Here is a 26,096-nt window from a genome sequence, read left to right as displayed (position 1 = left end):
AGCCGACGCTCTATCTCGTTCACAAGTCGACCAACCAACGGAAGCCGATCTGTCGGGAGAAGGACCAACATCCTACACGGCCCGTACAGCAGTCGTCAACATGATCGCCGAATGGAGCGGATCGAAAGAGGGAACGACGGACATGACCCTGGAGGGCATCAAAGCAGCAGCAGCAATAGACCGGGACCTTCAAGACCTACAAGAAGTTATCATGAATGGATTCCCAAACGAAAAAACCAACTTGGCCGTTAATCTCCGTCCTTTCTGGAACAAGCAAGAGAGCCTAACAATCGACGACAAAGACGACATGATTGTATGTGGCGCAAGAGTCGTCATCCCACGAGCCAAAGTCCCGGACATATTGAAGACACTAGGTGGGATGCACCAAAGCGAATCCAAAATGCACCAGCGCGCCCGACTTTCAGTCTACTGGCCCAATATGGACGTCGAAATCTCGAACGCCGCCAAGAGTTGCGATAGCTGCGCCAGCCACCTCCCATCACCACCAGCAGAGCCGCTCCGCCCACACGAACCAGCAACAAGGCCCTTCCAATTTATCCATGCCAATATTGGAGAAGATGACGGCCGATATTTCCTTGTGATCGTCGACCAATTTTTCTGGATTGCCAGACGTGACGCTGTACGAGGACAAGAACACGACAGCCAACCGCCTAGTCAACAGCTGCCGGCCGCTATTTGAAACCATGGAAGCGCCAGTAGGATTCTGGTCCGACAATCAGCCATTTAAAGCAGCCTTTTTCCAGGATTTCCTCGATAAATTCAACGTCTCCTGGAACTCGTCGTCACCCTACTACCCAAAATCCAACGGCCGAGCAGAAGCAGAAATAAAATAGATCAAGAAACTCGTCTGTGGCTCCCAAAACCGATGGCAGAGTAGATCCAGACAAGCTGGCCCAAGCCCTGATGCTGTTTCGGAACGCCCCCCGCTGCGGCGGTGAACCACCACCAGCCGAAAGCGTATTCAACCGACCGATTCGCGACGGTCTTCCGTCGCACCACCGCTCCTTCATTAACGAATGGTAAAGAGAGCCAGAGGAGCTGGAACACCGTATGACTGCCAGCCGGGAGAAAAGCAGAGACTTCTATGACGCCACTGCCAACACTCTCGCAGCCCTTAAAGTCGACGATCACGTCCTCATCCAAAACCCAGACACTTCCCGATGGGGCATTCTGGGCAAGGTAATCGAAGTCGGACCAAAAAGGGACTACTTGGTTCGTACCGAAAACGGAAAAGAATTCCGTCGGAACCGCCGCCACCTCCTTTGCCGAGTCCCCGTAATGCCCGGAACACCCGGACCAACGACGACATGCGCAGAAGCAGCGAGAGGCCAACAGGCTGCACCAATTCAAAATCAAAATGTCAAACCAACTCCTTCAGAACCACCGGCACAAGCACCAGCTGATGAATTGGCCTAACAACCACCAGCCCGTCGGATCCGCCAAACACGACCCAAGAACACACAGGCCACCCGCCAGCAACCCAAGCGGTCCTGCCGCAAAACGGATTGACGCCAACGATATCAAGCCCGTAACAAACGTAACAAAGAAAACAAACTCGAGAAAACCGCGATGAAGAAACCCCCACCGCACCCGATTCAATATATGATCAAGTGTACGTGTGAAAAAGTGTAAATGATATTACGCCCCGTATTCCAGTTTTAACTTTTAATGTATGCAACCCCCCCCCCCCCCCAAAAAAAAGGGGAAAAGGGCATGTTATATTCCCTCTCCGTCAGATGGCCTGCCACATTCCCCCCTCCGGGATGGCCCCAAGTTCTCCCCTAGTGTGATCTCAAGAAGATCAGTATGGACACACCCAACGAGTTAGTAACAAGCCGGTGCAACCCGTGCTTAATACACAAGTCTCACACTAGCCCCCCTCCCGTCTGTCTCAAGTCATTACAAGTATAACACAATTAAGCCTTTTTTTATTGGCGGACCAACTGTTCTCAATATTATGATTGCTCCGGTCTAAGCCCATGTCACTGAAAGTAAACACCTGTTCAACAAATGAATGAAACAAGTGCCTTCTTAGTCCCAGTTCCAGTGATAGCACCTTCCTTGATTCTGCCTCCTCCATCCACTGCAACGCCAAAAACTTGTCCCGACTGGAACATAATTCCAAAAGGATCAACAAAGTAATTTCGTTAAGCAAGTTTTCAAGTGACTTCATAAAAATCGTCAATCGTTCTTATTTTCGGGGTAAACCCTTGTTGGTTGATGGGCTTGGGTATTCATATACCAAAAAAATCTGTGAAAAAATGCAACCGTAATTTGGCGCTGTCGAATACGGATCCCGTGCAAAGGAATGGTTGCCCAGAAAGGTAACACTTTCACACCATTGTTCAGTCATGTTTGAGGTGTGAGAAAATACATCAAGGTCAAGGCTTCCATCACAGCGGAAGCTAAACAAAAGGCGCAAGGAATCATTTATGATTCAGCACTGAAGATTTTGGAACCAATTTTAATCGACCAATTAGATAAGAACGGTACGGACGTACTTCATCCAGATCCAAATTTTATTGTTCGGTCAATGAATCGGGTACGACAATCGTCTCGCCCACCAAATCCAACCAATCTTTTCTCCGATAAATAGTATGTATACTATTTACTTTCTACTATTTAACCTTGATTTTCTGTCTCTTTAACGTTTAAAAAAATTCCCGAAGGACATTACCGAAAGAACCTTGTTTTGTTATGAACTGTCCAACTATAAATAAATTGAATTTCAAAAGCTTTATCGTCTTTATTATAATTTTTGTTTTTTCTCTTCTCGTTTCTCCTCAGCTAATATTTCATCCCTTAGTATTACGATTTTTTTAATGTTTAAAGATGTAAAAAGACTAAAATTATGTAGGAGAATAAATTTCCCCTGAATGACCAGTCTCTCTGGTGGTGGTAACCATAACTAACTACTTGTTCATAGGGAAAATTTACACGGCTCTGTCTTTTTTTCTTTTCAAATCTTTATAAAATTAAAAAATAACAAATCGTAGTACCTAAAATGTAGAAAACTATTCCTTCGACTTTTATTAAAAATTAGAAGGTCGCAAGTCTAACTGACAATTTTTTAATAATTTTTTTCCAAACAGGGCTCTTTTTGGGAAGCGCCATAAGGAATATGCGGCCATCAGCCCAACTTTCTGGCGATAAAGTTGGGAAGGTTGATTCCAATTCCAGGGGGTACGGAAAAGTTAATAAAGGGTTTGCGCATTATTTCATGTTCTTTTTTTTCATTCATCCCCAGTTTTGTTTCCAACCTCTACTCAAAAAATTTTAAGATTATTGCAACTAGGTTGCTAATTGAAAAATATAAACTGGAGGCACTTAGCGCAATAAGACGACATGTAAAAGCGGCTAAGGTTGGTACAGTGTACCAACTTTTCCGGTAAGTACAGTACATGGTAATGTAATGTAGAAAGTTTGGAAATATCAGTAGAAAAATGGAAGTTTTCTTATAGGGAAAGGAATTTAAATTTAAGATAGGCTTTGTATACCACAGGGGTGGAGCTTGTCCAAGACAAAGATCGACAAACATTTACTGATACCCTTTACCAGTACAATATGACCCCCAGTTGTTGTACAAAGTGGTCTCCAACCACTACCCTCCGTTAAAGTCAATGTTGCGGCTCAACCATAAGACATAAAACTATAACATTTGGCAGTATTATAGGCGATTGGATTACTTATGCGATGCTATGAACAACTTGGTCAAACATTTGTTTGGTTTTTTTCTAATAAGCGTGAACGCGCAGAAAAATTTGAAAATTAGGTAAAAGTCTATTTTAACAACCCACTTTTTACTTTTCTTAATGAAATATAGTTTAGTAACCTAACGGGAATGAGCCCGAGCGTAGCGAGGAAATATAGGGGTTTTGGGCGGGTAAAGTATAATAAAGTAAAGCAAAAATACCATAAAATATATAACCGCAATAATATATAACCGCAATACAGCATAGTGTAATTAAAGTATAATTAATACAAAATCTGCTCAAATACACATTACTTTACTAAATTTAAACCCATGAATATCTTACTTACCTCTGGATCAATCAACAAAGCAACTGAACTACAGATAACAGATTATAAAATTCTTATTGGCATATAAAGATTATCCAATTTTCTGCAGTGAGCACTGACTTATTTTCTTTTAAACAAATAATCCGTGATGCACTACTTAGACGTTAATTCTTTGAAAATTAAGTCATATTTTACTTGTGTGAGTTGCTACACTATCTCGGTCAAAAATCGAACTGATGAAATGACAATGAGCCTTCGTCTGCTACAAAATTTTTTTAGATGTTGAATGATTCACTTATTTGAACCTGAGAAACACAAACACACACAACTTTAAAACTTTGGCAAATTTCGTAAATAAAAAGAAATTATGACTATATATATGAGACTGGCAGTAGATAACAATTAAAAATATAAAATTAAAATGTTTAGTTTAACAAGTCAATGAAGTGAAATAACAGTTAAAAATATAAAAAGTCAACACAGTGCTGCGTAATTCATAAACATGGAATATCCATCCTCTTTTTTCCACTTACTGTGCAACATGAATGAGGCCAAATAACCAGCAAACATGTTTTTGTTTCGATTAGTTTCTGGCAAACTTTTCTTTGCTAAATTCCATAGTCCTAATAAAAAATTGCTTAATTTATTTGATACTAAGAAATTAATAAGTATAATACCATCTATTTGATTCGTATGCGCACCAGTAATCGGATCCTTAAAATTAACGCTGTGATTTACTGTAAGGTGTTTGTAATCATTATGATCCCTAGTAAGTAATATAGTATATAGTATAGTAATGTAATTCAAATTATGATTAAAATCGATTATAAAATAAATAGAAATTACTGGATGTTGTCATATGACTTCCAACAGTCAGAAATTATGGTGGTTCCATGCTTAATCCACTCTTTAATGACAGCTAGCAAAGTGGTTGCAGTGCGATTTTGAACAACCACTAGAAAACAACTTCCTGTTCCTCTTTCCACTCCATCAAAAACCCAAACACCATCAACTCTTTTTCCACGATTATATTTCCCTATATAAAGATGTATGTAATTATATCAAACAAATGACAACAACATATAAATAACACTATACTTTTTCCAAATTTAGATTCATCAATTTCTACTACTACACCAACTCCTCCAATTTTCTCTGAATTGTTAATTACTATATCCTCCGCTACTTCACGGCAAAAATTAGCCCAATCAATGGGAGTTCCATGAGCTAAACAAAAACGGTATAATGTAATACAATAGAATAGTATAGTATAATAATTAACCTACCGAGACTCAATTCATGTTCAATGAAATTAAGAGGCAATTCGTGCCACCAGTAGTAAGTTAAAGATAATATTTAAAAAATAGTTAAATGGGACCCAAAAAACCAAGAATTAGTCCGAATTGAATATTTTTTGTCACATTTTTTCCTTTTGATTTTACTACCATTAGCAAAAAGCGTGTGATTACATTTGAATATAATTCCGTCAATGGCATTGGTAAACGAAATCTATCAACAAAATATTAATGTCTGATCTTTGTAACAAAAATAATTTATTTACTATACTGAGCTGTCCTTTGCAATTCTTACAAATAGATGCATAGGTATTATCTATAAATCCAATTTCCACCAAGTATTTATATAAATCCATGGGTGATAACGAACCACATATCATAACAAGTTGAAATGAAGTCCTTCGAATTAATTCAAATGGAATGATTGATTTGATTTGTGACGGCTTTTTTTACACTTTGTATAGAATCCATTAAGCCCAACTCTATAATTGTTTATAATTACACTATTTGAAGGGAAAAATTGCCATGAACCATTAGACGACATCTTTCCAGAACAATGACAAAGTTGTAACTAACAAAATAATATCAACCCAGCACCAAGTTAACTTCCTTTATACTTTACTAAATAATTTTATTAATCTTATTTACATATAATCACATAAAAAGTTTGAACCAGTCCCGAAACACGACCCTCTAGTTCACTTATCTAGAACTATACCATTGAGCTATGAAATGTTATTTAAAGCCAGCATTCTTTGTCTTTATATCACCAAAATCAATATTGTACTAAATGGCAATGTTGCATTAATCTGCCAACGTTCATAAAATTTGTTTTCAACCAGTACAATACCAACCTTCATACGTGTGTGTTCATCCGCGGAATTGTGCCATTAAGTATAGTATAAAGTATAATAAATCAGTATAATCCAATAATTGGTGTATTGAAGTAAAACTACCAGTTTCTATAGAGAATAATGAGGAATTAAGTAAAATCAAATTACAAAGTATAGTAAAAAGTGGGTTGTTAAAATAGACTTTAATCGAACATTATTGTAGCTTTTTTTAACTGCAATGACTTTGGATGTTTTGGTCCAAAATCAATGAAACTTTGTGCGAAGTAGCTTCACATCTAAGAAAATGTTATAGTAAAAATATAGATTTTTAGATTGATTTTTAATATTTTTATCCACCCTGCAACCCTGTTCAACATGGGTCCGTTCTACCCTATCGTTGGATTCGTTTTTTGTCCATAGAAATATTTTAAGCGGAAATAATCATCGCAAATGTTTCTAACAATTGCTCCATTTGCAGTAGAATCCAGGCAGGTGTTTGGCAGCAACTGGCTAAAATTTCCCAAGAACAAACTTAGTAGAAAACATGTTCAAATAGTGCTCATTTCCTCATGACTAATATGCTTGACACGCGAGTTGAACGTCATTAGTTTTGTCGTAAATTTTTTCAAAATGTTTTTTGATAAAATTTATTCTACACTATCGATCTATTTCTTGACTTAAGCAAAAATATTTCTTCAAAATACTACAAGGGAAAAAAATCTTATTATTCGGTTAACTTTGCATCCATGCATAAAAAATTGCAGGTTTACAATGCCTTTTGATAAGAAATATTTACAAATAATTAAAAAAATAGTAGGTATAAATATATACCTACGCACTGTAGTGTGGGTTGGTGGGACAATTGTTGGAAAATTTTCTTGATACAGATGATGATTGCCTATGATGCCGTGTGCCCGATTTATCGGCTTTTTCTATTGGTCCGCCAGAACATGTGACTAGTCGACCAAATAAAAAGGTCGTTAAAAAATCACACTCGCCGTCAACAAACGTTGCAGCAAAGTACCGTCAACCCACAGTCGAGAAGTAACAATAATTTTATCTCTGCGGAACCGTTGCAACTTTCCAAAGCTCGAAAGTCGAATCGAAGATGAAAATAAAATCAAGAAAGTGATAACTTGTTTGTGTACTGTCATACCATTTCTTTAATTGCCAATGTTTTGAATACGCAAATAACTATTATGACTAAATACCATATTTTACAATAATCTTAAAATCCTACTTTTCTAGATCCGCCAGCCCCAAGCGGTCCTGCCGCAAAACGGATTGACGCCAACGATATCAAGCCCGTAACAAACGTAACAAAGAAAACAAACTCGAGAAAACCCCGATGAAGAAACCCCCACCGCACCCGATTCAATATATGATCAAGTGTACGTGTGAAAAAGTGTAAATGATATTACGCCCCGTATTCCAGTTTTAACTTTTAATGTATGCAAACCCCCCCCCCCCCCAAAAAAAGAAGGGGAAAAGGGCATGTTATATTCCCTCTCCGTCAGATGGCCTGCCACATTCCCCCCCTCCGGGATGGCCCCAAGTTCTCCCCTAGTGTGATCTCAAGAACATCAGTCTGGACACACCCAACGAGTTAGTAACAAACCGGTGCAACCCGTGCTTAATACACAAGTCTCACACAAGCCCCCCTCCCGTCTGTCTCAAGTCATTACAAGTATAACACAATTAAGCCTTTTTTTATTGGCGGACCAACTGTTCTCAATATTATGATTGCTCCGGTCTAAGCCCATGTCACTGAAAGTAAACACCTGTTCAACAAATGAATGAAACAAGTGCCTTCTTAGTCCCAGTTCCAGTGATAGCACCTTCCTTGATTCTGCCTCCTCCATCCACTGCAACGCCAAAAACTTGTCCCGACTGGAACATAATTCCAAAAGGATCAACAAAGTAATTTCGTTAAGCAAGTTTTCAAGTGACTTCATAAAAATCGTCAATCGTTCTTATTTTCGGGGTAAACCCTTGTTGGTTGATGGGCTTGGGTATTCATATACCAAAAAAATCTGTGAAAAAATGCAACCGTAATTTGGCGCTGTCGAATACGGATCCCGTGCAAAGGAATGGTTGCCCAGAAAGGTAACACTTTCACACCATTGTTCAGTCATGTTTGAGGTGTGAGAAAATACATCAAGGTCAAGGCTTCCATCACAGCGGAAGCTAAACAAAAGGCGCAAGGAATCATTTATGATTCAGCACTGAAGATTTTGGAACCAATTTTAATCGACCAATTAGATAAGAACGGTACGGACGTACTTCATCCAGATCCAAATTTTATTGTTCGGTCAATGAATCGGGTACGACAATCGTCTCGCCCACCAAATCCAACCAATCTTTTCTCCGATAAATAGTATGTATACTATTTACTTTCTACTATTTAACCTTGATTTTCTGTCTCTTTAACGTTCAAAAAAATTCCCGAAGGACATTACAGAAGGAATCTTGTTTTGTTATGAACTTTCCAACTATAAATAAATTGAATTTCAAAAGCTTTATCGTCTTTATTATAATTTTTTTTTCTCTTCTCATTTCTCCTCAGCTAATATTTCATCCCTTAGTATTACGATTTTTTTAATGTTAAAAGATGTAAAAAGACTAAAATTATGCAGGAGAATAAATTTCCCCTGAATGACCAGTCTCTCTGGTGGTGGTAACCATAACTAACTACTTGTTCATAGGGAAAATTTACACGGCTCTGTCTTTTTTTTTCTTTTCAAATCTTTATAAAATTAAAAAATAACAAATCGTAGTACCTAAAATGTAGAAAACTATTCCTTCGACTTTTATTAAAAATTAGAAGGTCGCAAGTCTAACTGACAATTTTTTAATAATTTTTTTCCAAACAGGGCTCTTTTTGGGAAGCGCCATAAGGAATATGCGGCCATCAGCCCAACTTTCTGGCGATAAAGTTGGGAAGGTTGATTCCAATTCCAGGGGGTACGGAAAAGTTAATAAAGGGTTTGCGCATTATTTCATGTTCTTTTTTTTCATTCATCCCCAGTTTTGTTTCCAACCTCTACTCAAAAAATTTTAAGATTATTGCAACTAGGTTGCTAATTGAAAAATATAAACTGGAGGCACTTAGCGCAATAAGACGACATGTAAAAGCGGCTAAGGTTGGTACAGTGTACCAACTTTTCCGGTAAGTACAGTACATGGTAATGTAATGTAGAAAGTTTGGAAATATCAGTAGAAAAATGGAAGTTTTCTTATAGGGAAAGGAATTTAAATTTAAGATAGGCTTTGTATACCACAGGAGTGGAGCTTGTCCAAGACAAAGATCGACAAACATTTACTGATACCCTTTACCAGTACAATATGACCCCCAGTTGTTGTACAAAGTGGTCTCCAACCACTACCCTCCGTTAAAGTCAATATTGCGGCTCAACCATAAGACATAAAACTATAACTTTTTGCAGTATTATAGGCGATTGGATTACTTATGCGATGCTATGAACAACTTGGTCATACATTTGTTTGGTTTTTTTCTAATAAGCGTGAACGCGCAGAAAAATTTGAAAATTATTGTAGCTTTTTTTTAACTGCAATGACTTTGGATGTTTTGGTCCAAAATCGATGAAACTTTGTGCGAAGTAGCTTCACATCTAAGAAAATTTTTAGTAAAAATATAGATTTTTAGATTGATTTTTAATATTTTTATCCACCCTGCAACCCTGTTCAACATGGGTCCGTTCTACCCTATCGTTGGATTGGTTTTTTGTCCATAGAAATATTTTAAGCGGAAATAATCATCGCAAATGTTTCTAACAATTGCTCCATTTGCAGTAGAATCCAGGCAGGTGTTTGGCAGCAACTGGCTAAAATTTCCCAAGAACAAACTTAGTAGAAAACATGTTCAAATAGTGCTCATTTCCTCATGACTAATATGCTTGACACGCGAGTTGAACGTCATTAGTTTTGTCGTAAATTTTTTCAAAATGTTTTTTGATAAAATTTATTCTACACTATCGATCTATTTCTTGACTTAAGCAAAAATATTTCTTCAAAATACTACAAGGGAAAAAAATCTTATTATTCGGTTAACTTTGCATCCATGCATAAAAAATTGCAGGTTTACAATGCCTTTTGATAAGAAATATTTACAAATAATTAAAAAAATAGTAGGTATAAATATATACCTACGCACTGTAGTGTGGGTTGGTGGGACAATTGTTGGAAAATTTTCTTGATACAGATGATGATTGCCTATGATGCCGTGTGCCCGATTTATCGGCTTTTTCTATTGGTCCACCAGAACATGTGACTAGTCGACCAAATAAAAAGGTCGTTAAAAAATCACACTCGCCGTCAACAAACGTTGCAGCAAAGTACCGTCAACCCACAGTCGAGAAGTAACAATAATTTTATCTCTGCGGAACCGTTGCAACTTTCCAAAGCTGGAAAGTCGCCTCGACGATGAAAATAAAATCAAGAAAGTGATAACTTGTTTGTGTACTTTCATACCATTTCTGTAATTGCCAATGTTCCGAAAAATATTTTGTTTGAATACGCAAATAACTATTATGACTAAATACCATATTTTACAATAATCTTAAAATCCTACTTTTCTAGATCTAATCCCTTTACCAACCACAAACACAACAACTTTATGAGAAAATTATCGATAAAGGACTCCGTTCTATATCGATACAAAGCAATTATATTAATCTACAAACGGCTTTGTAGATTTTTTAAAATCGCAAAATGGGATCTTTTAGTTTTATATTCTAACATCCAAAAAAACAATATAAATGTTAGTTTAAATTAATGTTTTCACAAGATAGAAAGCGTCAAATAACCACATGGATCCCAGAAAAATAGCTTTATTGTTGAAAATAAAAAGAATAACAAAAATAAATTTTTCAGAATCGATTTTGAGTTCACTGTGTGTGGAGAACTTTTTGTCTACTTAAGTTTCGAATACAGCAGGTACTCCAAAAATGGGAGGGCAGTCCATATTACCAAGTAACGCTAACGTATAAAGCTTCATTTTGTATACGTCTAAAAGTAATCTGCGTTGTGCTGTAACTCCATAAAATATATAGGAGCTGTTTTAAACTCGATAAAGTTAATTCATATTGCACTCAGTAAGAGGACAACCAGTTTTTATCTACAAAAAATTCGGAATCGAATATGAATTATCTGGTACGTAACAATTAGTGATTGCATGTTATTTTTCATATAATACTTATGTGAATTAAGATACACTTTAAGCTATTTTTATGCGGTAGTGAAAATTTGAAGTAAATTTTAACACATTTGAACAACACAAATTCCTCGCTTCCCCATCGTCCATAATCGTATCGGTTTCCGCTTTTCGTTATTCTGACTTCAACTAAATATTTTTTTGTGTGTGGGGTCGTGTTATAAAAACGAAGCCAGAAAGACAAAAAGAGAAACCATAACTTATTCTTTAAATATCGTTCGGAAGGCGAGAATTAGGGAAGACAACCTTTCCTTCCCTTCCCTTGCCTTTCCCCCGTCTTTTTGTACCTTATATGCAATCTTGGGATCTTTGTGAAACTATTACAATATTTTAATAGCTTAATACTCTTCTAAAAGACGATTTTTTAAAGTAAAATTGCGTTCAAAGTTCTGTGGAAAGTAGTATACATTGCACTTTTTGTGATTCGCGTACATATATGTAAACATAGTATAAAAAAGATCGAAAAATAATGAAAAAAATAAGTCGTTGGTAAAATTTTCTATTAAATTCCGTAATACCGAACATATTTAAATTATTTTAAATTTGATAGAGATGAATGATGACAATCTAGTTTAAGTTTCTATTTTAATTAGATCAAATTACCAATAATGTTTCTAAAAAGTTTCTGGTTTTTTCTCAAAGCTCCGTTACCAAATTACTTGTTTCTTTTAATGCTATTAAGCCACTTATTTGATGAAATTTAATTTTAATTTAAAAAGAATTGCCCCCCTCTCCCTTTTTTTTTTACTAAATAAAATGTGAAATAATAATTATTTTGATCTTGGATTTCACGTAAAAATATAAATAGTTTAAATAACCTTATTTGCAATTTAAAATAAAATCGTATATTTAAATAGAAAAAAACATTTTGGGTAGGAAAAAGTACGAAAAAAAACATAACTTTACCAGACCGTTCCCACTTTGTACACCACCCCATATTAGAAAGCAGCATTAAAAATAGAAATAATTGCAGTAAAATTTTTCTTTCGACAGATTATATTTGTTTTTATTTTCCTCTTTTGGTTTATAAAGTTCAAAACGCATTTTACGAATTATTTTAAAAAATGAAAAAAACAGTGGAAAAAACTCGCAATTTTTTTCTCTTCTTGGTGAAATTGTTCATATTAATTACTCAGCTTTTTAGTTTAAATTATTATAAAACGCTAGGCTATCTAAAAGTAAACAATGAACAAAAAAACATTTTACTCCTTCATGATTTTTTCGCAATCTCGATTTAGCAAACTTTTTGGGGTAAAAACAATTAAACTTTAACGAGGGGTGAGTTTGGATAATAAATAGGCGTGTTAGGGGAGGGTCAAAGTAAATATTCCAATCAAGACGATGGTTCAAAATCGATTTGAAATAAGTAAAAGATCGATGCAAGCTAAACTCCCCCTTTCTTCTTGCATCCATTGTTAAAAACTTCATGCATAAGAAAAGTTTTTCGTTTTCCAAAATTAATTTGAAAAAATATAGTGTATTTGTTCCTTAATTAAATACCTATCAGCTCAATTTTTAGTAATTTTAAAATGGACAATTTTTTCCATTTTCCAATCCCGTCTAAAATGGGACAGGCGCACTGCGCAGTGTTGCCGCGAGCGCTGAGTATTCTCTCTGCTCAACCACTCCGCTCGCGCTATAGCAGAGTTTTTTGAGCGAACGTTTAGCTCAAGAATTTTGAGCTATAGGCTAGCGCCGCTTACCGTTAATTCGACTCATGCGCCATCTCGTTAGACAACTAGATGGTTAAAGATAAACGGTTAACGTTGAGCGGTGAACTTCGACGGTATAAAACCAATGAATTCATTTTTACTCATAACTGTTGAGCATAAAATTTTAGCGCTGCGCTCAGACGCTCAGCTCAACACTTAAAGCACTAATCAAAGCGCGAGCACCCGCCATCTAGGATAGCACCAGTAAAGCGGAGCTAAGAAATCGATAAGCGGGTGGCAAGACTGGATAGATGGCTGTCCAATATCACCTTGGCAGAGGCAAAAACTTAACACAAATTTAACACCCAAAAATTATGGCTATCTTGTAATATAGAAACAAGAAAATCAGGAGGGGAGGGGGAACCGAAATGATTAATTTCCAAATAATTAACAAATTTAATAAATTTGTTTTTATTTTGTTGCAACAAATTCATCAAATATGGATTAAATCAAAAATTTGTTTGAGATACCCCGCCATCCTCCAATACGAATAATTTTATGTGTACTCTACATTGAAACTCAATTAGAAAATTTTACCTGGGGAAAGCATAAACATTTTTAACACAAATAACTTCAGCTAAAACTAGTAGCGCCTTATTTTATCTCGCAATACTTACTACTAAACTCTGTTAATTTCAGCAAACAATTTTCGAATGCTTTAAGTTTTTCGAATAATTCAAAGTGGAGAACAAATAACAATTTCAGGTATTCTCTTTTCTTTTTGATAATTTTTTTGAAACTTTAAAAAGTGGGCGATTTCAAATTTTAAGAATCGACGTAATGATAAATCTGAATAAAACCCTTATTTTTTTTTATTCCTCCAGCTAAAATCTCTGAAAAATTGAAAACCCTCAAATTGGTCTCAATGTTTGCTTTGGTGGTACAGTCGAGTTCATGCGCGGAAGGATTCAAAGTTTAGACAGAGGAAAAGTTAGCGTTAATTAAAGATTATCTGGACTAGGGTGTTTATTATTTCAGGTGTAACGTTCCATTAATATTTATAACTTGTTGAACTAGGTTGATTTTATGCAAGACCATTATGTAAATGACAAACATTGTGAAATGAGAATTATGACGTCTTTTTCCATTGGACAATTCATAATCATTTTAATAAATATAACATTGCTTTTTAGGGGGCATTACTAATCATTTCAGTCGTCTTGGCGAATCCAATCGACCGATCAGATTCTTCGAAAGATAAGCTGACACAGGAACTTAATAAATTATTAAATGTCAATGATTATTTGGTCGTACCAAACAACCGGCAAGCAACAGCGACCGCAGAAACAACGGTAACCACAACTACAGTGAGATCAACGTTAACAACCAAACCGTCAACTACAACTAAACCCAAAAAAACCAAAGCGACAAAAACGCCAAAGCCGACGAAAACGCCAAAGCCGACAAAAACGCCAAAGCCGACAAAAACGCCAAAGCCGACAAAAACGCCAAAGCCGACAAAAACGCCAAAGCCGACAAAAACGCCAAAGCCGACAAGAAGAACCAGACCAACTACTGAACAGCCAACAACAACAACAGCTGAGCCCTCTACAACAGCTATTAAGTTAACCGCTACTACTCCAGAGCCAGTGACAACTTCTGTAGAGCCAACGACCACAACAGCTGAGCCCACTACAACTACAAAACAGCTCAAGACAACAACTTCTGATCAGCCAACATCCTCAACTGCTAAATCAATAACCACATCAGCTAAGCCCAATACAACTACAGAAGAGCCCACTACAACAACCACTGAACAGACAACGACTGTTACTGAGTCAACAACTACAACAACTGAACAATCAACCACAAGAGCTGAGCCCACTACAACAGCTGTTGAAACTACTACTGCAGAGCCAACGACAACAACAGCTGAGCCCACTACAACTACAGAAGAGCCCACCACCACAACTACTGAAAAGCCAACATCCACAACAGCTGATTCAACAACTACAACAGCTGAGCCCACTACAACAACCACTGAACAGACAACAACTGTTACTGAGTCAACAACTACAACAGCTGAACCAACAACTACCACGGCTGAACCAACGACAACAGCTGTTGAGACAACCGCTACTGCAGAGCAAACAACAACTTCTGCTGAGCCAACTTCAACTACAGAAGAGCCCACGACAACAACTACTGTACAGGCAACAACCACACTAGCTGAGCACACTACAACAACCACTGAACAGACAACTACTGTTACTGAGTCAACAACTACAACAGCTGAACCAACAACTACAACGGCTGAACCCACGACAACAGTTGTTGAGACAACCACTACTGCAGAGCAATCGAAAACTTCTGCTGAGCCAACTTCAACAACAGAAGAGCCTACGACAACAACTACTGAACAGCCAACAACCACAACAGCTGATCCCACTGCAACAGCTGTTGAAACAACTTCTACTGCAGAGCCAACGACAACTTCTGCTGAGCCAACGACCACAACAGCTGAGCCCACGACTACAACTACTGAAAAGCCAACATCCGCAACAGCTGAGTCAACAACTACAACAGCTGAGCCCACTACAACTACAGAAGAGCCCACTACAACAACCACTGGACAGACAACGACTGTTACTGGGTCAACAACTACAACAGCTGAACCAACAACTAAAACGGCTGAACCAACGACAACAGCTGTCGAAACAACCACTACTGCAGAGCAAACGACAACTTCTGCTGAGCTAACATCAACAACAGAAGAGCCCACGACAACACCTACTGAACAGCCAACAACCACAACAGCTGAGCTCACTACAACAGCTGTTGAAACAACTACTACTGCAGAGCCCACGATAACTTCTGCTGATTCAAACACCACAACAGCTGAGCCCACTACAACTACAGAAGAGCCCACGACCACAACTACTGTAAAGCCAAAATCCACAAAGGCTGATTCAACAACTTCAACAGATGAGCCCACTACAACAGCTGTTGAGACAACCACTACTGCAGAGCAAACGACAACTTCTGCTGAGCCAATTTCAACAACAGAAGAGCCCACGACAACAACTACTGAACAGCCAACAACCACAACAGCTGAGCCCACTACAACAGCTGTTGAAACAACTACTACTTCTGCTGAGCCAACGACCACAACAGCTGAGCCCTCTTCAACTACAGGAGAGCCCACGACCACAAATACTGAAAAGCCAACATCCACAACAGCTGAGTCAACAACTACAACAGCTGAGACCACTAAAACAACCACTGAACAGACAACGACTGTTACTGAGTCAACAACTACAACAGGTGAACCAACAACTACCACGGCTGAACCCACGACAACAGCTTTTGAGACAACCACTACTGCAGAGCAAACGATAATTTCTGCTGCGCCAACTTCAACAACAGAAGAGCCTACCACAACAACTACTGAACAGCCAACAACCACAACAGCTGAGCCCACTGCAAAGGCTGTTGAAACAACTTCTACTGCAGAGCAAACGACAACTTCTGCTGAGCCAACGACCACAACAGCTGAGCCCACGACTACAACTACTGAAAAGGCAACATCCACAACAGCTGAACCAACAACTACAACGGCTGAACCAACAACAACAGCTGTTGAGACAACCACTACTGCAGAGCCAACGGCAAATTCTTCTGAGCAAACTTCAACTACAGAAGAGCCCACGACACAAACTACTGAACAGCCATCAACTACAACAGCTGAACCCACTACAGCAGCTATTGAAACCACTAATACTGCTGAGCCAACGACAACTTCTGCAGAGCCAACGACCACAACAGCTGAGCCTACTACAACTACAGAAAAGTTCACGACTACAACTATTGAACAGCATACATCCACAACAGCTGAGTCAACAACTACAACAGCTGAACCAACAACTAAAACGGCTGAACCCACGACAACAGCTGTTGAGACAACCACTACTGCAGAGCAAACGATAATTTCTGCTGCGCCAACTTCAACTAAAGAAGAGCCCACGACAACAACCACTGTACAGGCAACAACCACAACAGCTGAGCCCACTACAACAACCACTGAACAGACAACGACTGTTACTGAGTCAACAACTACAACAGCTGAACCAACAACTACCACGGCTGAACCAACGACAACAGCTGTTGAGACAACCACTACTGCAGAGCAAACGACAACTTCTGCTGAGCCAATTTCAACAACAGAAGAGCCCACGACAACAACTACTGAACAGCCAACAACAACAACAGCTGTTGAAACAACTACTACTGCAGAGCCAACGACTACTTCTGCTGAGCCAACGACCACAACAGCTGAGCCCTCTTCAACTACAGGAGAGCCCACGACCACAACTACTGAAAAGCCAACATCCACAACAGCTGAGTCAACTACCACAACAGCTGAGCCCACTACAACAGCTGTTGAAACTACTACTGCAGAGCCAACGACCACAACAGCTGAGCCCACTACAACTACAGAAGAGACCACGACCACAACTACTGAAAAGCCAACATCCACAACAGCTGAGTCAACAACTACAACAGCTGAGCCCACTACAACAACCCCTGAACAGACAACGACTGTTACTGAGTCAACAACTACAACAGCTGAACCAACAACTACCACGGCTGAACCAACGACAACAGCTATTGAGAACACCACTACTGCAGAGCAAACGACAATTTCTGCTGCGCCAACTTCAACTGCAGAAGAGCCCACGACAACCACCACTGTACAGGCAACAACAACAACAGATGAGCCCACTACAACAACCACTGAACAGACAACGACTGTTACTGAGTCAACAACTACAACAGCTGAACCAACAACTATAACGGCTGAACTAACGACAACAGCTGTTGAGACAACCACTACTGCAGAGCAAACGACAACTTCTGCTGAGACAATTTCAACAACAGAAGAGCCCACAACAACAACTACTGAACAGACAACAACCTCAACAGCTGAGCCCACTACAACAGCTGTTGAAACAACTACTACTGCAGAGCCAACGACTACTTCTGCTGAGCCAACGACCACAACAGCTGAGCCCTCTTCAACTACAGGAGAGCCCACGACCACAACTACTGAAAAGCCAACATCCACAACAGCTGAGTCAACAACTACAACAGCTGAGCCCACTACAACAACCCCTGAACAGACAACGACTGTTACTGAGTCAACAACTACAACAGCTGAACCAACAACTACCACGGCTGAACCAACGACAACAGCTATTGAGACAACCACTACTGCAGAGCAAACGACAATTTCTGCTGCGCCAACTTCAACTACAGAAGAGCCCACGACAACCACCACTGTACAGGCAACAACAACAACAGATGAGCCCACTACAACAACCACTGAACAGACAACGACTGTTACTGAGTCAACAACTACAACAGCTGAACCAACAACTATAACGGCTGAACTAACGACAACAGCTGTTGAGACAACCACTACTGCAGAGCAAACGGCAACTTCTGCTGAGACAATTTCAACAACAGAAGAGCCCACGACAACAACTACTGAACAGACAACAACCTCAACAGCTGAGCCCACTACAACAGCTGTTGAAACAACTACTACTGCAGAGCCAACGACTACTTCTGCTGAGCCAACGACCACAACAGCTGAGCCCTCTTCAACTACAGGAGAGCCCACGACCACAACTACTGAAAAGCCAACATCCACAACAGCTGAGTCAACAACTACAACAGCTGAGCCCACTACAACAACCCCTGAACAGACAACGACTGTTACTGAGTCAACAACTACAACAGCTGAACCAACAACTACCACGGCTGAACCAACGACAACAGCTATTGAGACAACCACTACTGCAGAGCAAACGACAATTTCTGCTGCGCCAACTTCAACTACAGAAGAGCCCACGACAACCACCACTGTACAGGCAACAACAACAACAGATGAGCCCACTACAACAACCACTGAACAGACAACGACTGTTACTGAGTCAACAACTACAACAGCTGAACCAACAACTACAACGGCTGTTGAGACAACCACTACTGCAGAGCAATCGACAACTTCTGCTGAGCCAACTTCAACAACAGAAGAGCCTACGACAACACCTACTGAACAGCCAACAACCACAACAGCTGAGCTCACTACAACAGCTGTTGAAACAACTACTACTGCAGAGCCAACGATAACTTCTGCTGATCCAAAGACCACAACAGCTGAGCCCACTACAACTACAGAAAAGCCCACGACCACAACTACTGAAAAGCCAACATCCACAACAGCTGATTCAACAACTTCAACAGATGAGCCCACTACAACAACCACTGAACAGACAACGACTGTTACTGAGTCAACAACTACAACAGCTGAACCAACAACTATAACGGCTGAACTAACGACAACAGCTGTTGAGACAACCACTACTGCAGAGCAAACGACAATTTCTGCTGAGCCAATTTCAACAACAGAAGAGCCCACGACAACAACTACTGAACAGCCAACAACCTCAATAGCTGAGCCCACTACAACAGCTGTTGAAACAACTACTACTGTAGAGCCAACGACTACTTCTGTTGAGCCAACGACCACAACAGCTGAGCCCTCTTCAACTACAGGAGAGCCCACGACCACAACTACTGAAAAGCCGACATCCACAACAGCTGAGTCAACAACCACAACAGCTGAGCCCACTACAACAGCTGTTGAAACTACTACTGCAGAGCCAACGACCACAACAGCTGAGCCCACTACAACTACAGAAGAGACCACGACCACAACTACTGAAAAGCCAACATCCACAACAGCTGAGTCAACAACTACAACAGCTGAGCCCACTACAACAACCCCTGAACAGACAACGACTGTTACTGGGTCAACAACTACAACAGCTGAACCAACAACTACCACGGCTGAACCCACGACAACAGCTGTTGAGACAACCACTACTGCAGAGCAATCGACAACTTCTGCTGAGCCAACTTCAACTACCGAAAAGCCCACGACAACAACCACTGTACAGGCAACAACCACAACAGAAGAGCCCACTACAACAAGCACTGAACAGACAACGACTGTTACTGAGTCAACAATTACAACAGCTGAACCAACTACTACCACGTCTGAACCCACGACAACAGTTGTTGAGACAACTACTACTGCAGAGTCAACGACATTTTCTGCTGAGCCAACTACAACTACTGCTGAAACCACAACAAGCACGGTTGAGCCTACTACCACCACAGATGAATCTATTTCAACGACTACTGAGGCCACAACCACAACAATGGAATCCACTTTGAGCACAAAAGAGCAGACGACAACAACTGCTGATTTTACAACCACAACAGCTGCACCAACCTCGACAACTGTTGAGGAAACGAGTACTGCAGAGCCCACAACCTCAACAGCTGAAACTACTTCCACCACGAAAACTTCTGAAGGACCCACTTCCACAACAGCTGAACCTACTACTACAACTGTTGAACCAACAACTACTAAAGAGATAACCACAACTACTGCAGACCCAACATCAACTACTGCTGAAACCACAACAACCATAACAACAGAACCCACGTCGAAACCGTTGAGGAAACAACTACTCAAATGCCGACAACCCCAATAGCTTATCTACCAATAAACTATCTCAACTAGATAATTGTCCAGGACAACCACAGAAGAACCCACAAAAACTACGAAGTAGCCCCCACTACAATAACAGCTTTTTCTTTCTTTCGTTATATGAATTCACTAAAATGGAACTATAGCAGTTATCAGTAAAAAATACATTTCTTGGTTCTGAAGGTTTTTTTAAATGGTGAGATATTCGGATATAAAACATTACTAACAACAATTTAACAATTGGATACACATTTGATTACTAACAACAACATAACAATTTGATACACATTTGATTAACTTCCTTCTATTTCTTTGAATTTCTTCGTTTTAAATGGATTTCATTATTTACTGGGTTATAAAATAAAAATATAATATTTCAAATGATGTCTCTTCCTTCGGGGGCTGGCTAACCTCGCCTAAGAGGAGAGACCCGTGAGTCGCTAGAACAATTGAATAATCTCATTCACACACACTCAAACTAGTAAGGTCTTATTTTAGACTGCTCCTTTGGGTATCGGGTCTAGAGTCAATTCCCTTGGGCATCCGCTCACCTTGTATTTCCGTTGTATTCTGTGTATGGTGTCGATCTCCGTCGTGGGTCAGGACTTATATTTATATTGTGTTGCGGGACTTAGAAAATATTTCCTCGAATAAGGGATATTTCTCTAAAAATCAGGATTCAGATCATATCTGTCTACTGATTGGGAGTTGCAGCCTTGCTGGGAGTTAGAGACGCCCGGCATCCAGACGTGATTCCTCGAGTACCCGACGACGCTCCGTCCAACGGTCACCTCCTACATTCAGCCCACCTCTGATAGCAGTTCTTCGGTGTGACTCTGTGTCATAGTCGGCAAACCAAAAGCCTTGCTAATCGTCTCGATAACCGGTACAGTAACACTTAGTAACCGGTCTTATTTGCTTCTGTACAGATCTGAACGAGTTCCATTCGTCCTAGACGCATCGTCACTACACCGCCTCACTTATCTTCCTAGAAGTAAGTAACTGGAGAATAATATCCCGTCTAACGGTTCATCCATTGAACCGCCCAGAGAAATCTGGTAGAGAATTGTCCCTGATAATTCTACGTGGTGAGTGTAATGTGTGTGAATGAGACTATAAGCGTTTTCGATTGGACTTGGATCTTCCTTCAGTAATCTTTCTTTATACATGTGTTAAATTAACTAAAATAATGGTCAGACTTCTTTGTAGCTCTGGAAACAGCTCGAGTAGGCCTACATTCCCTCTTGCGTAAAACACAATTTCGACTGTTTTTTTTTTCATTGGCGGACCAACTGTTCCGATGATTATTACTCCGGTCGAAGCCCATGTCACTGAAAGCCAACACCCGTTCAGTAAATGAATGAAACAAGTGCCTTCTTAGTCCCAGTTCCAGTGATAGAACCTTCCTTAATTCTGCCTCCTCCATCCACTGCAACGCCAGACACTTGTCCCGCCTGGAACATAATTCCAAAAGGATCAACAAAGTAATTTCGTTAAGCAACTTTTCAAGTAACTTTATAAAAATCGTTAATTGTTCTAATTTTAGGGGTAGACCTAAACCCTCGTTGGTCGATGGGCTTGGGTATTCATATACCAAAAAATCTTTGAAAAAAGATTCATCCGTCATTTGGCGCAGTCCAATACGGCCCCCTGCAAAGGAATGGTTGCCCAGAAAGGCAACACTTTCGCACCATTGGTCAGTCAGTTTGTGGTGTAAAAAAATACATCGAGGTCAAGCCATCACAGCGGAAGCTAAACAAAAGGTGCTAGGAAGCCTTTATGATTCAGCACTGAAGATTTTCGAACCAATTTTAATCGACCTGGACGTACTTCTTCCAGATCCAAAACTTGTTGTTTGGTCAATGAATCGGGCACGACAAGCGTCTTGTCCCCCGAATCCAACCAATCTTCTTTTCGATGTCCAACACGAATTTATTCCTGAGGAATGAATGAATTCGTAAAATACAAAACTTGTATTTTTGCAACTATCCCACTTGTTTTTTTACTACAATTTTGAAGGACTTCCTTCACGCGGACATAAAAATTGGAACGGGGGAAAAGGTTCGGCGCCATCTCATATTTGCAACAGAGCGACAGATAGAAATATTAAGAACTTCCGGTCGCCTTTATTTTGATGGTACTTTACATCACAACTTCTTTTCAGACATGATGAAGTGTTGATTCTTTTGATCTTTTAAATAGATACTTTTAGGCTGGTTAAAAAAGGGCCCTTCAAGCAACTTTTCTCAATTCATGATTTCATCCGTAAGGATGATATGATGAAGCAATTCCTCTTATGTTCACATTGATGTCAAGAAGGACAGCTTCCAACTACCGAAAAGTATTCAAATAAGTGTGTCGCATTATGGGTCCAAAAATGGCAGTCACCGAAGTCGTCTCTGATTTTGAGCGTGCTATTTGGAGGGGGGGGGGGGGTAGAAGATGTTTTTCCTTCAGTAAAAATGTACAGTTGTTGCTTTTCACTGGACCCAGGCCGACGTGTTTATACGAGTTAAGAAAATTGGGTTAGTGGGGTTGTATAATAAGCAGGAAGAGGGTGTTGACTCTGCATCTAATCCCATCCGAAAAAATTCACAAAGTTTTCAATGGACTATGGGAAGAAGCTAAATCCCTTCATTTGAGCCAAGGCCAACATCTTTTAATTGATAATTTTTTTAAATATGTTAATACTCAATGGATATTTTATCCTGTCTTGACAACCTAGTGGTATTGCTTTAATAAAGTAATTAGAACAAACAAAGATGGCGAGGGATGGCACAATAGAGTAAATAGTAGAAACAGACAAGCTGGGCTTAACTTGTATATGAGATTATCTCTGTTTATTTGAAGGACCCAAAACTGTCCCTTTGCATTGCAAGCTTTTAAATCAAAACATAGAATTAAGAGACCAAAAATCGCTACCAGTATACTCCAAAAGAAGTTACACTCTATCTGGTCGTCGTACAAAGCCAAGGAGTTCAGGAGTGAAGAACTCCTAGAAAAATGTTTCCTGTTGTACACTAGCAACAATTAATACGAAATAGACGAGGATGTGGATGATGAAAAAGATGAGGAGTTTTCTGACTGCGATTCTGATTGAGCTGTATTTTCATCACATTGTAAAGTGTAAAAAATATATATTTGTATTTCCATCAAATCTACTTTTTTTCTATTGGCCGAAATGGTAGAAAAGTTGGGGCGAAATGGTTAATTTTGGACGAAATGGGAAGGCCACTTCGGCCTAATTTGGGCAGTTTGGGCAGTTTTTTGTCGGACGAAGTGATCAAAGACCGTTTTAGATACTTGATTCATTTGTTATTATTTTGCAAAAAAATTTAAAGATTTTACCAAAAGTGTTTTTGGAGGGTAAATACATGATTTTTTGTGTTGATTAGAACAAAAATGTTAAATAAACGTTGCAATGTAGGGTTATATAGTTGTACACTGTTGTTGTTTTCTGTTGTTGTAGTTTTTAACATACGCGATCTCCAACTCAACCAGACCAAGATCCACCTTTTTTCTGGAGGTAGTTTCCGGATCGCAATCCGGAAAGCGACTTTAAAATATGGACTACGTCTATTCTGTTTATAGCTGCAAGGCGATTCCAACGGAATAAATTCCGGATTTTTATCTTTTTTTCGTTTCCGAGATAATCGGAATTTATATTCGTGAAATATCTAAAAATCCCAAAGTCTCTCCCTCAGTCCACATCGATTCTCACTGTGTATTCGGCTCACAGACAAAAAGCTAATTGATAAAAATTGAACCCTTTCATCCCTTTTCCAGAATCCAAGAGGATGTTTTAAAATTCGGTCGTATGTCCGAGAAATCACGATTTTCGTGATAACCCGATTTCGACCCATTTTTGAGGTTTTTCATTCGGCGTTTTCGTTTGCATTATATGTGCTTTTCGCTCCCTTTCTGTCCACTCCTTCGCTTATTCCCTGTTTTCTATGTATCAGAGGCTTGTATATCGATACAGATGGGACTTGATACATAGGAAAGAATGGCTTACTATGTGCAGTCGACGTTTTTCCCCCTCCCTAGCAGACGAATTCGATTGCGCTGCCTGCTCCCTTCGGCGAGCTTCGGAAACTTTGTTTTACATTCTCTCTGCTTCGGAAACTTAGTTATAAAATAGGGAAATTAACATTCTCTCTACATACTCTCAAGTAGGTCCAGTATGCTGATGGTCGTGTCATCACCGGTGCTCGTCGTCGTGATCCAATGAATCATCATCTGCGTCATCTTCACTGATGGCTACCCATTCCTTACCGTATCAACTTCAAGATGTCTCAACGCTTGTGCTCCCTTCTACCTATCTAGCCTCATCTCTCCTCGTACTGCCAACAGTCATCCTAACTCATCATCTTGTAAAGGTCGACACAACGAAATCATTGTGTCACCAATACGAAGAACTTAAATACTATGAGGCGACTTTACTCACAATGTCAAAGTGAAGTGTCTAAGACCGACGGGAATAATTAAGGCTTAACAATGTATTGATAACGGACAGATCATACAATAAGGTGAACTAATAATATTAAATAGTGAGACGATAAATAAGTGAGACAATACTACTTGTATGGAGAAAATGTGGTAGCGGGCTGAGCGGTTAGGCTTGTCGAGAAACGGCAAGTTTCGAGGTACAGTTGGAAATGGCACTTAGCTTAAATAACAGGCACTGAGCACAAGGGAAAATATAACTAATACAATACCAAAAAGGAGAGTGCGACTGGAACACAATGGTAGTGTGAATGCCGTGGGAGAATGCAGTCCAGAATAACATTTACATACAGTTTTTATACTAATTCTGGCTGCACGGTTAGCATAGGCCTAGAGAGGAAGTATAGGGAGCAGACATGTTTAGGCCTAGAGAGGATAGTATAGGGAAACGTGAGCAGACACGTTAAAACATGGTCATACGTCGTCTGCTGTCAAGCACTAGTCACGACTGTCAACCGGCTCCCAAGTTTTTTCGATTTTTCTCATATAGTTCTATACCGTTCATCACCAAACTTTCACAAAATCAGCAATCATCACATCGTCGTCAATTGTGTATCATCCTGCCCTACTCTAGCCCACCTGGATATTATAAAATTACGCTCCCTGTACGTCCCGGCCACAGGCCTGTCATGGACATAGTCGACGACGGTGGCGCCTCCCAGGCGTCACAGGTGTCGGCAATCGGAATCTCGCCCGGGACAACAACAACTGTCAAAATATGCAAAACCTGCAACACGGAGTACACCAACTCAAACCGCACGTACTGCAGCAATCAGTGCAGATTCCACCCTGGTAACTCCACATCCACTATGAACTTATCTCATACTTTTGTCTCACAGTCGCCCAGCGTCCACTCGAAGAAAAGAAATATGAACGCTCGTTCCCCCGACACTTTACAGCAGCAATTGTCAA

General features: G+C 39.6%; 1 protein-coding gene across 1 annotated transcript in view; it reads left to right on the top strand.

Annotated features, from left to right (window-relative positions):
* Positions 1-20,682, top strand: part of LOC124321775 (mucin-19-like) — a 37,304-nt gene extending 16,622 nt beyond the window's left edge. The window contains exons 3-7 of the mRNA XM_046784249.1: positions 15,021-15,996; positions 16,040-16,082; positions 16,166-16,378; positions 16,988-17,811; positions 19,411-20,682. Of these exons, the coding sequence (XP_046640205.1) occupies positions 15,021-15,996; positions 16,040-16,082; positions 16,166-16,378; positions 16,988-17,811; positions 19,411-20,682 (3,328 nt within the window). The remainder of the gene's footprint in view (positions 1-15,020; positions 15,997-16,039; positions 16,083-16,165; positions 16,379-16,987; positions 17,812-19,410) is intronic.
* The last annotated feature ends 5,414 nt before the right edge of the window (positions 20,683-26,096 follow it).

This window comes from Daphnia pulicaria, chromosome 1, assembly GCF_021234035.1.
Source record: "Daphnia pulicaria isolate SC F1-1A chromosome 1, SC_F0-13Bv2, whole genome shotgun sequence".
NCBI lineage: Eukaryota > Metazoa > Arthropoda > Branchiopoda > Diplostraca > Daphniidae > Daphnia > Daphnia pulicaria.
This window is presented reverse-complemented; position numbering and strand designations above follow the sequence as displayed.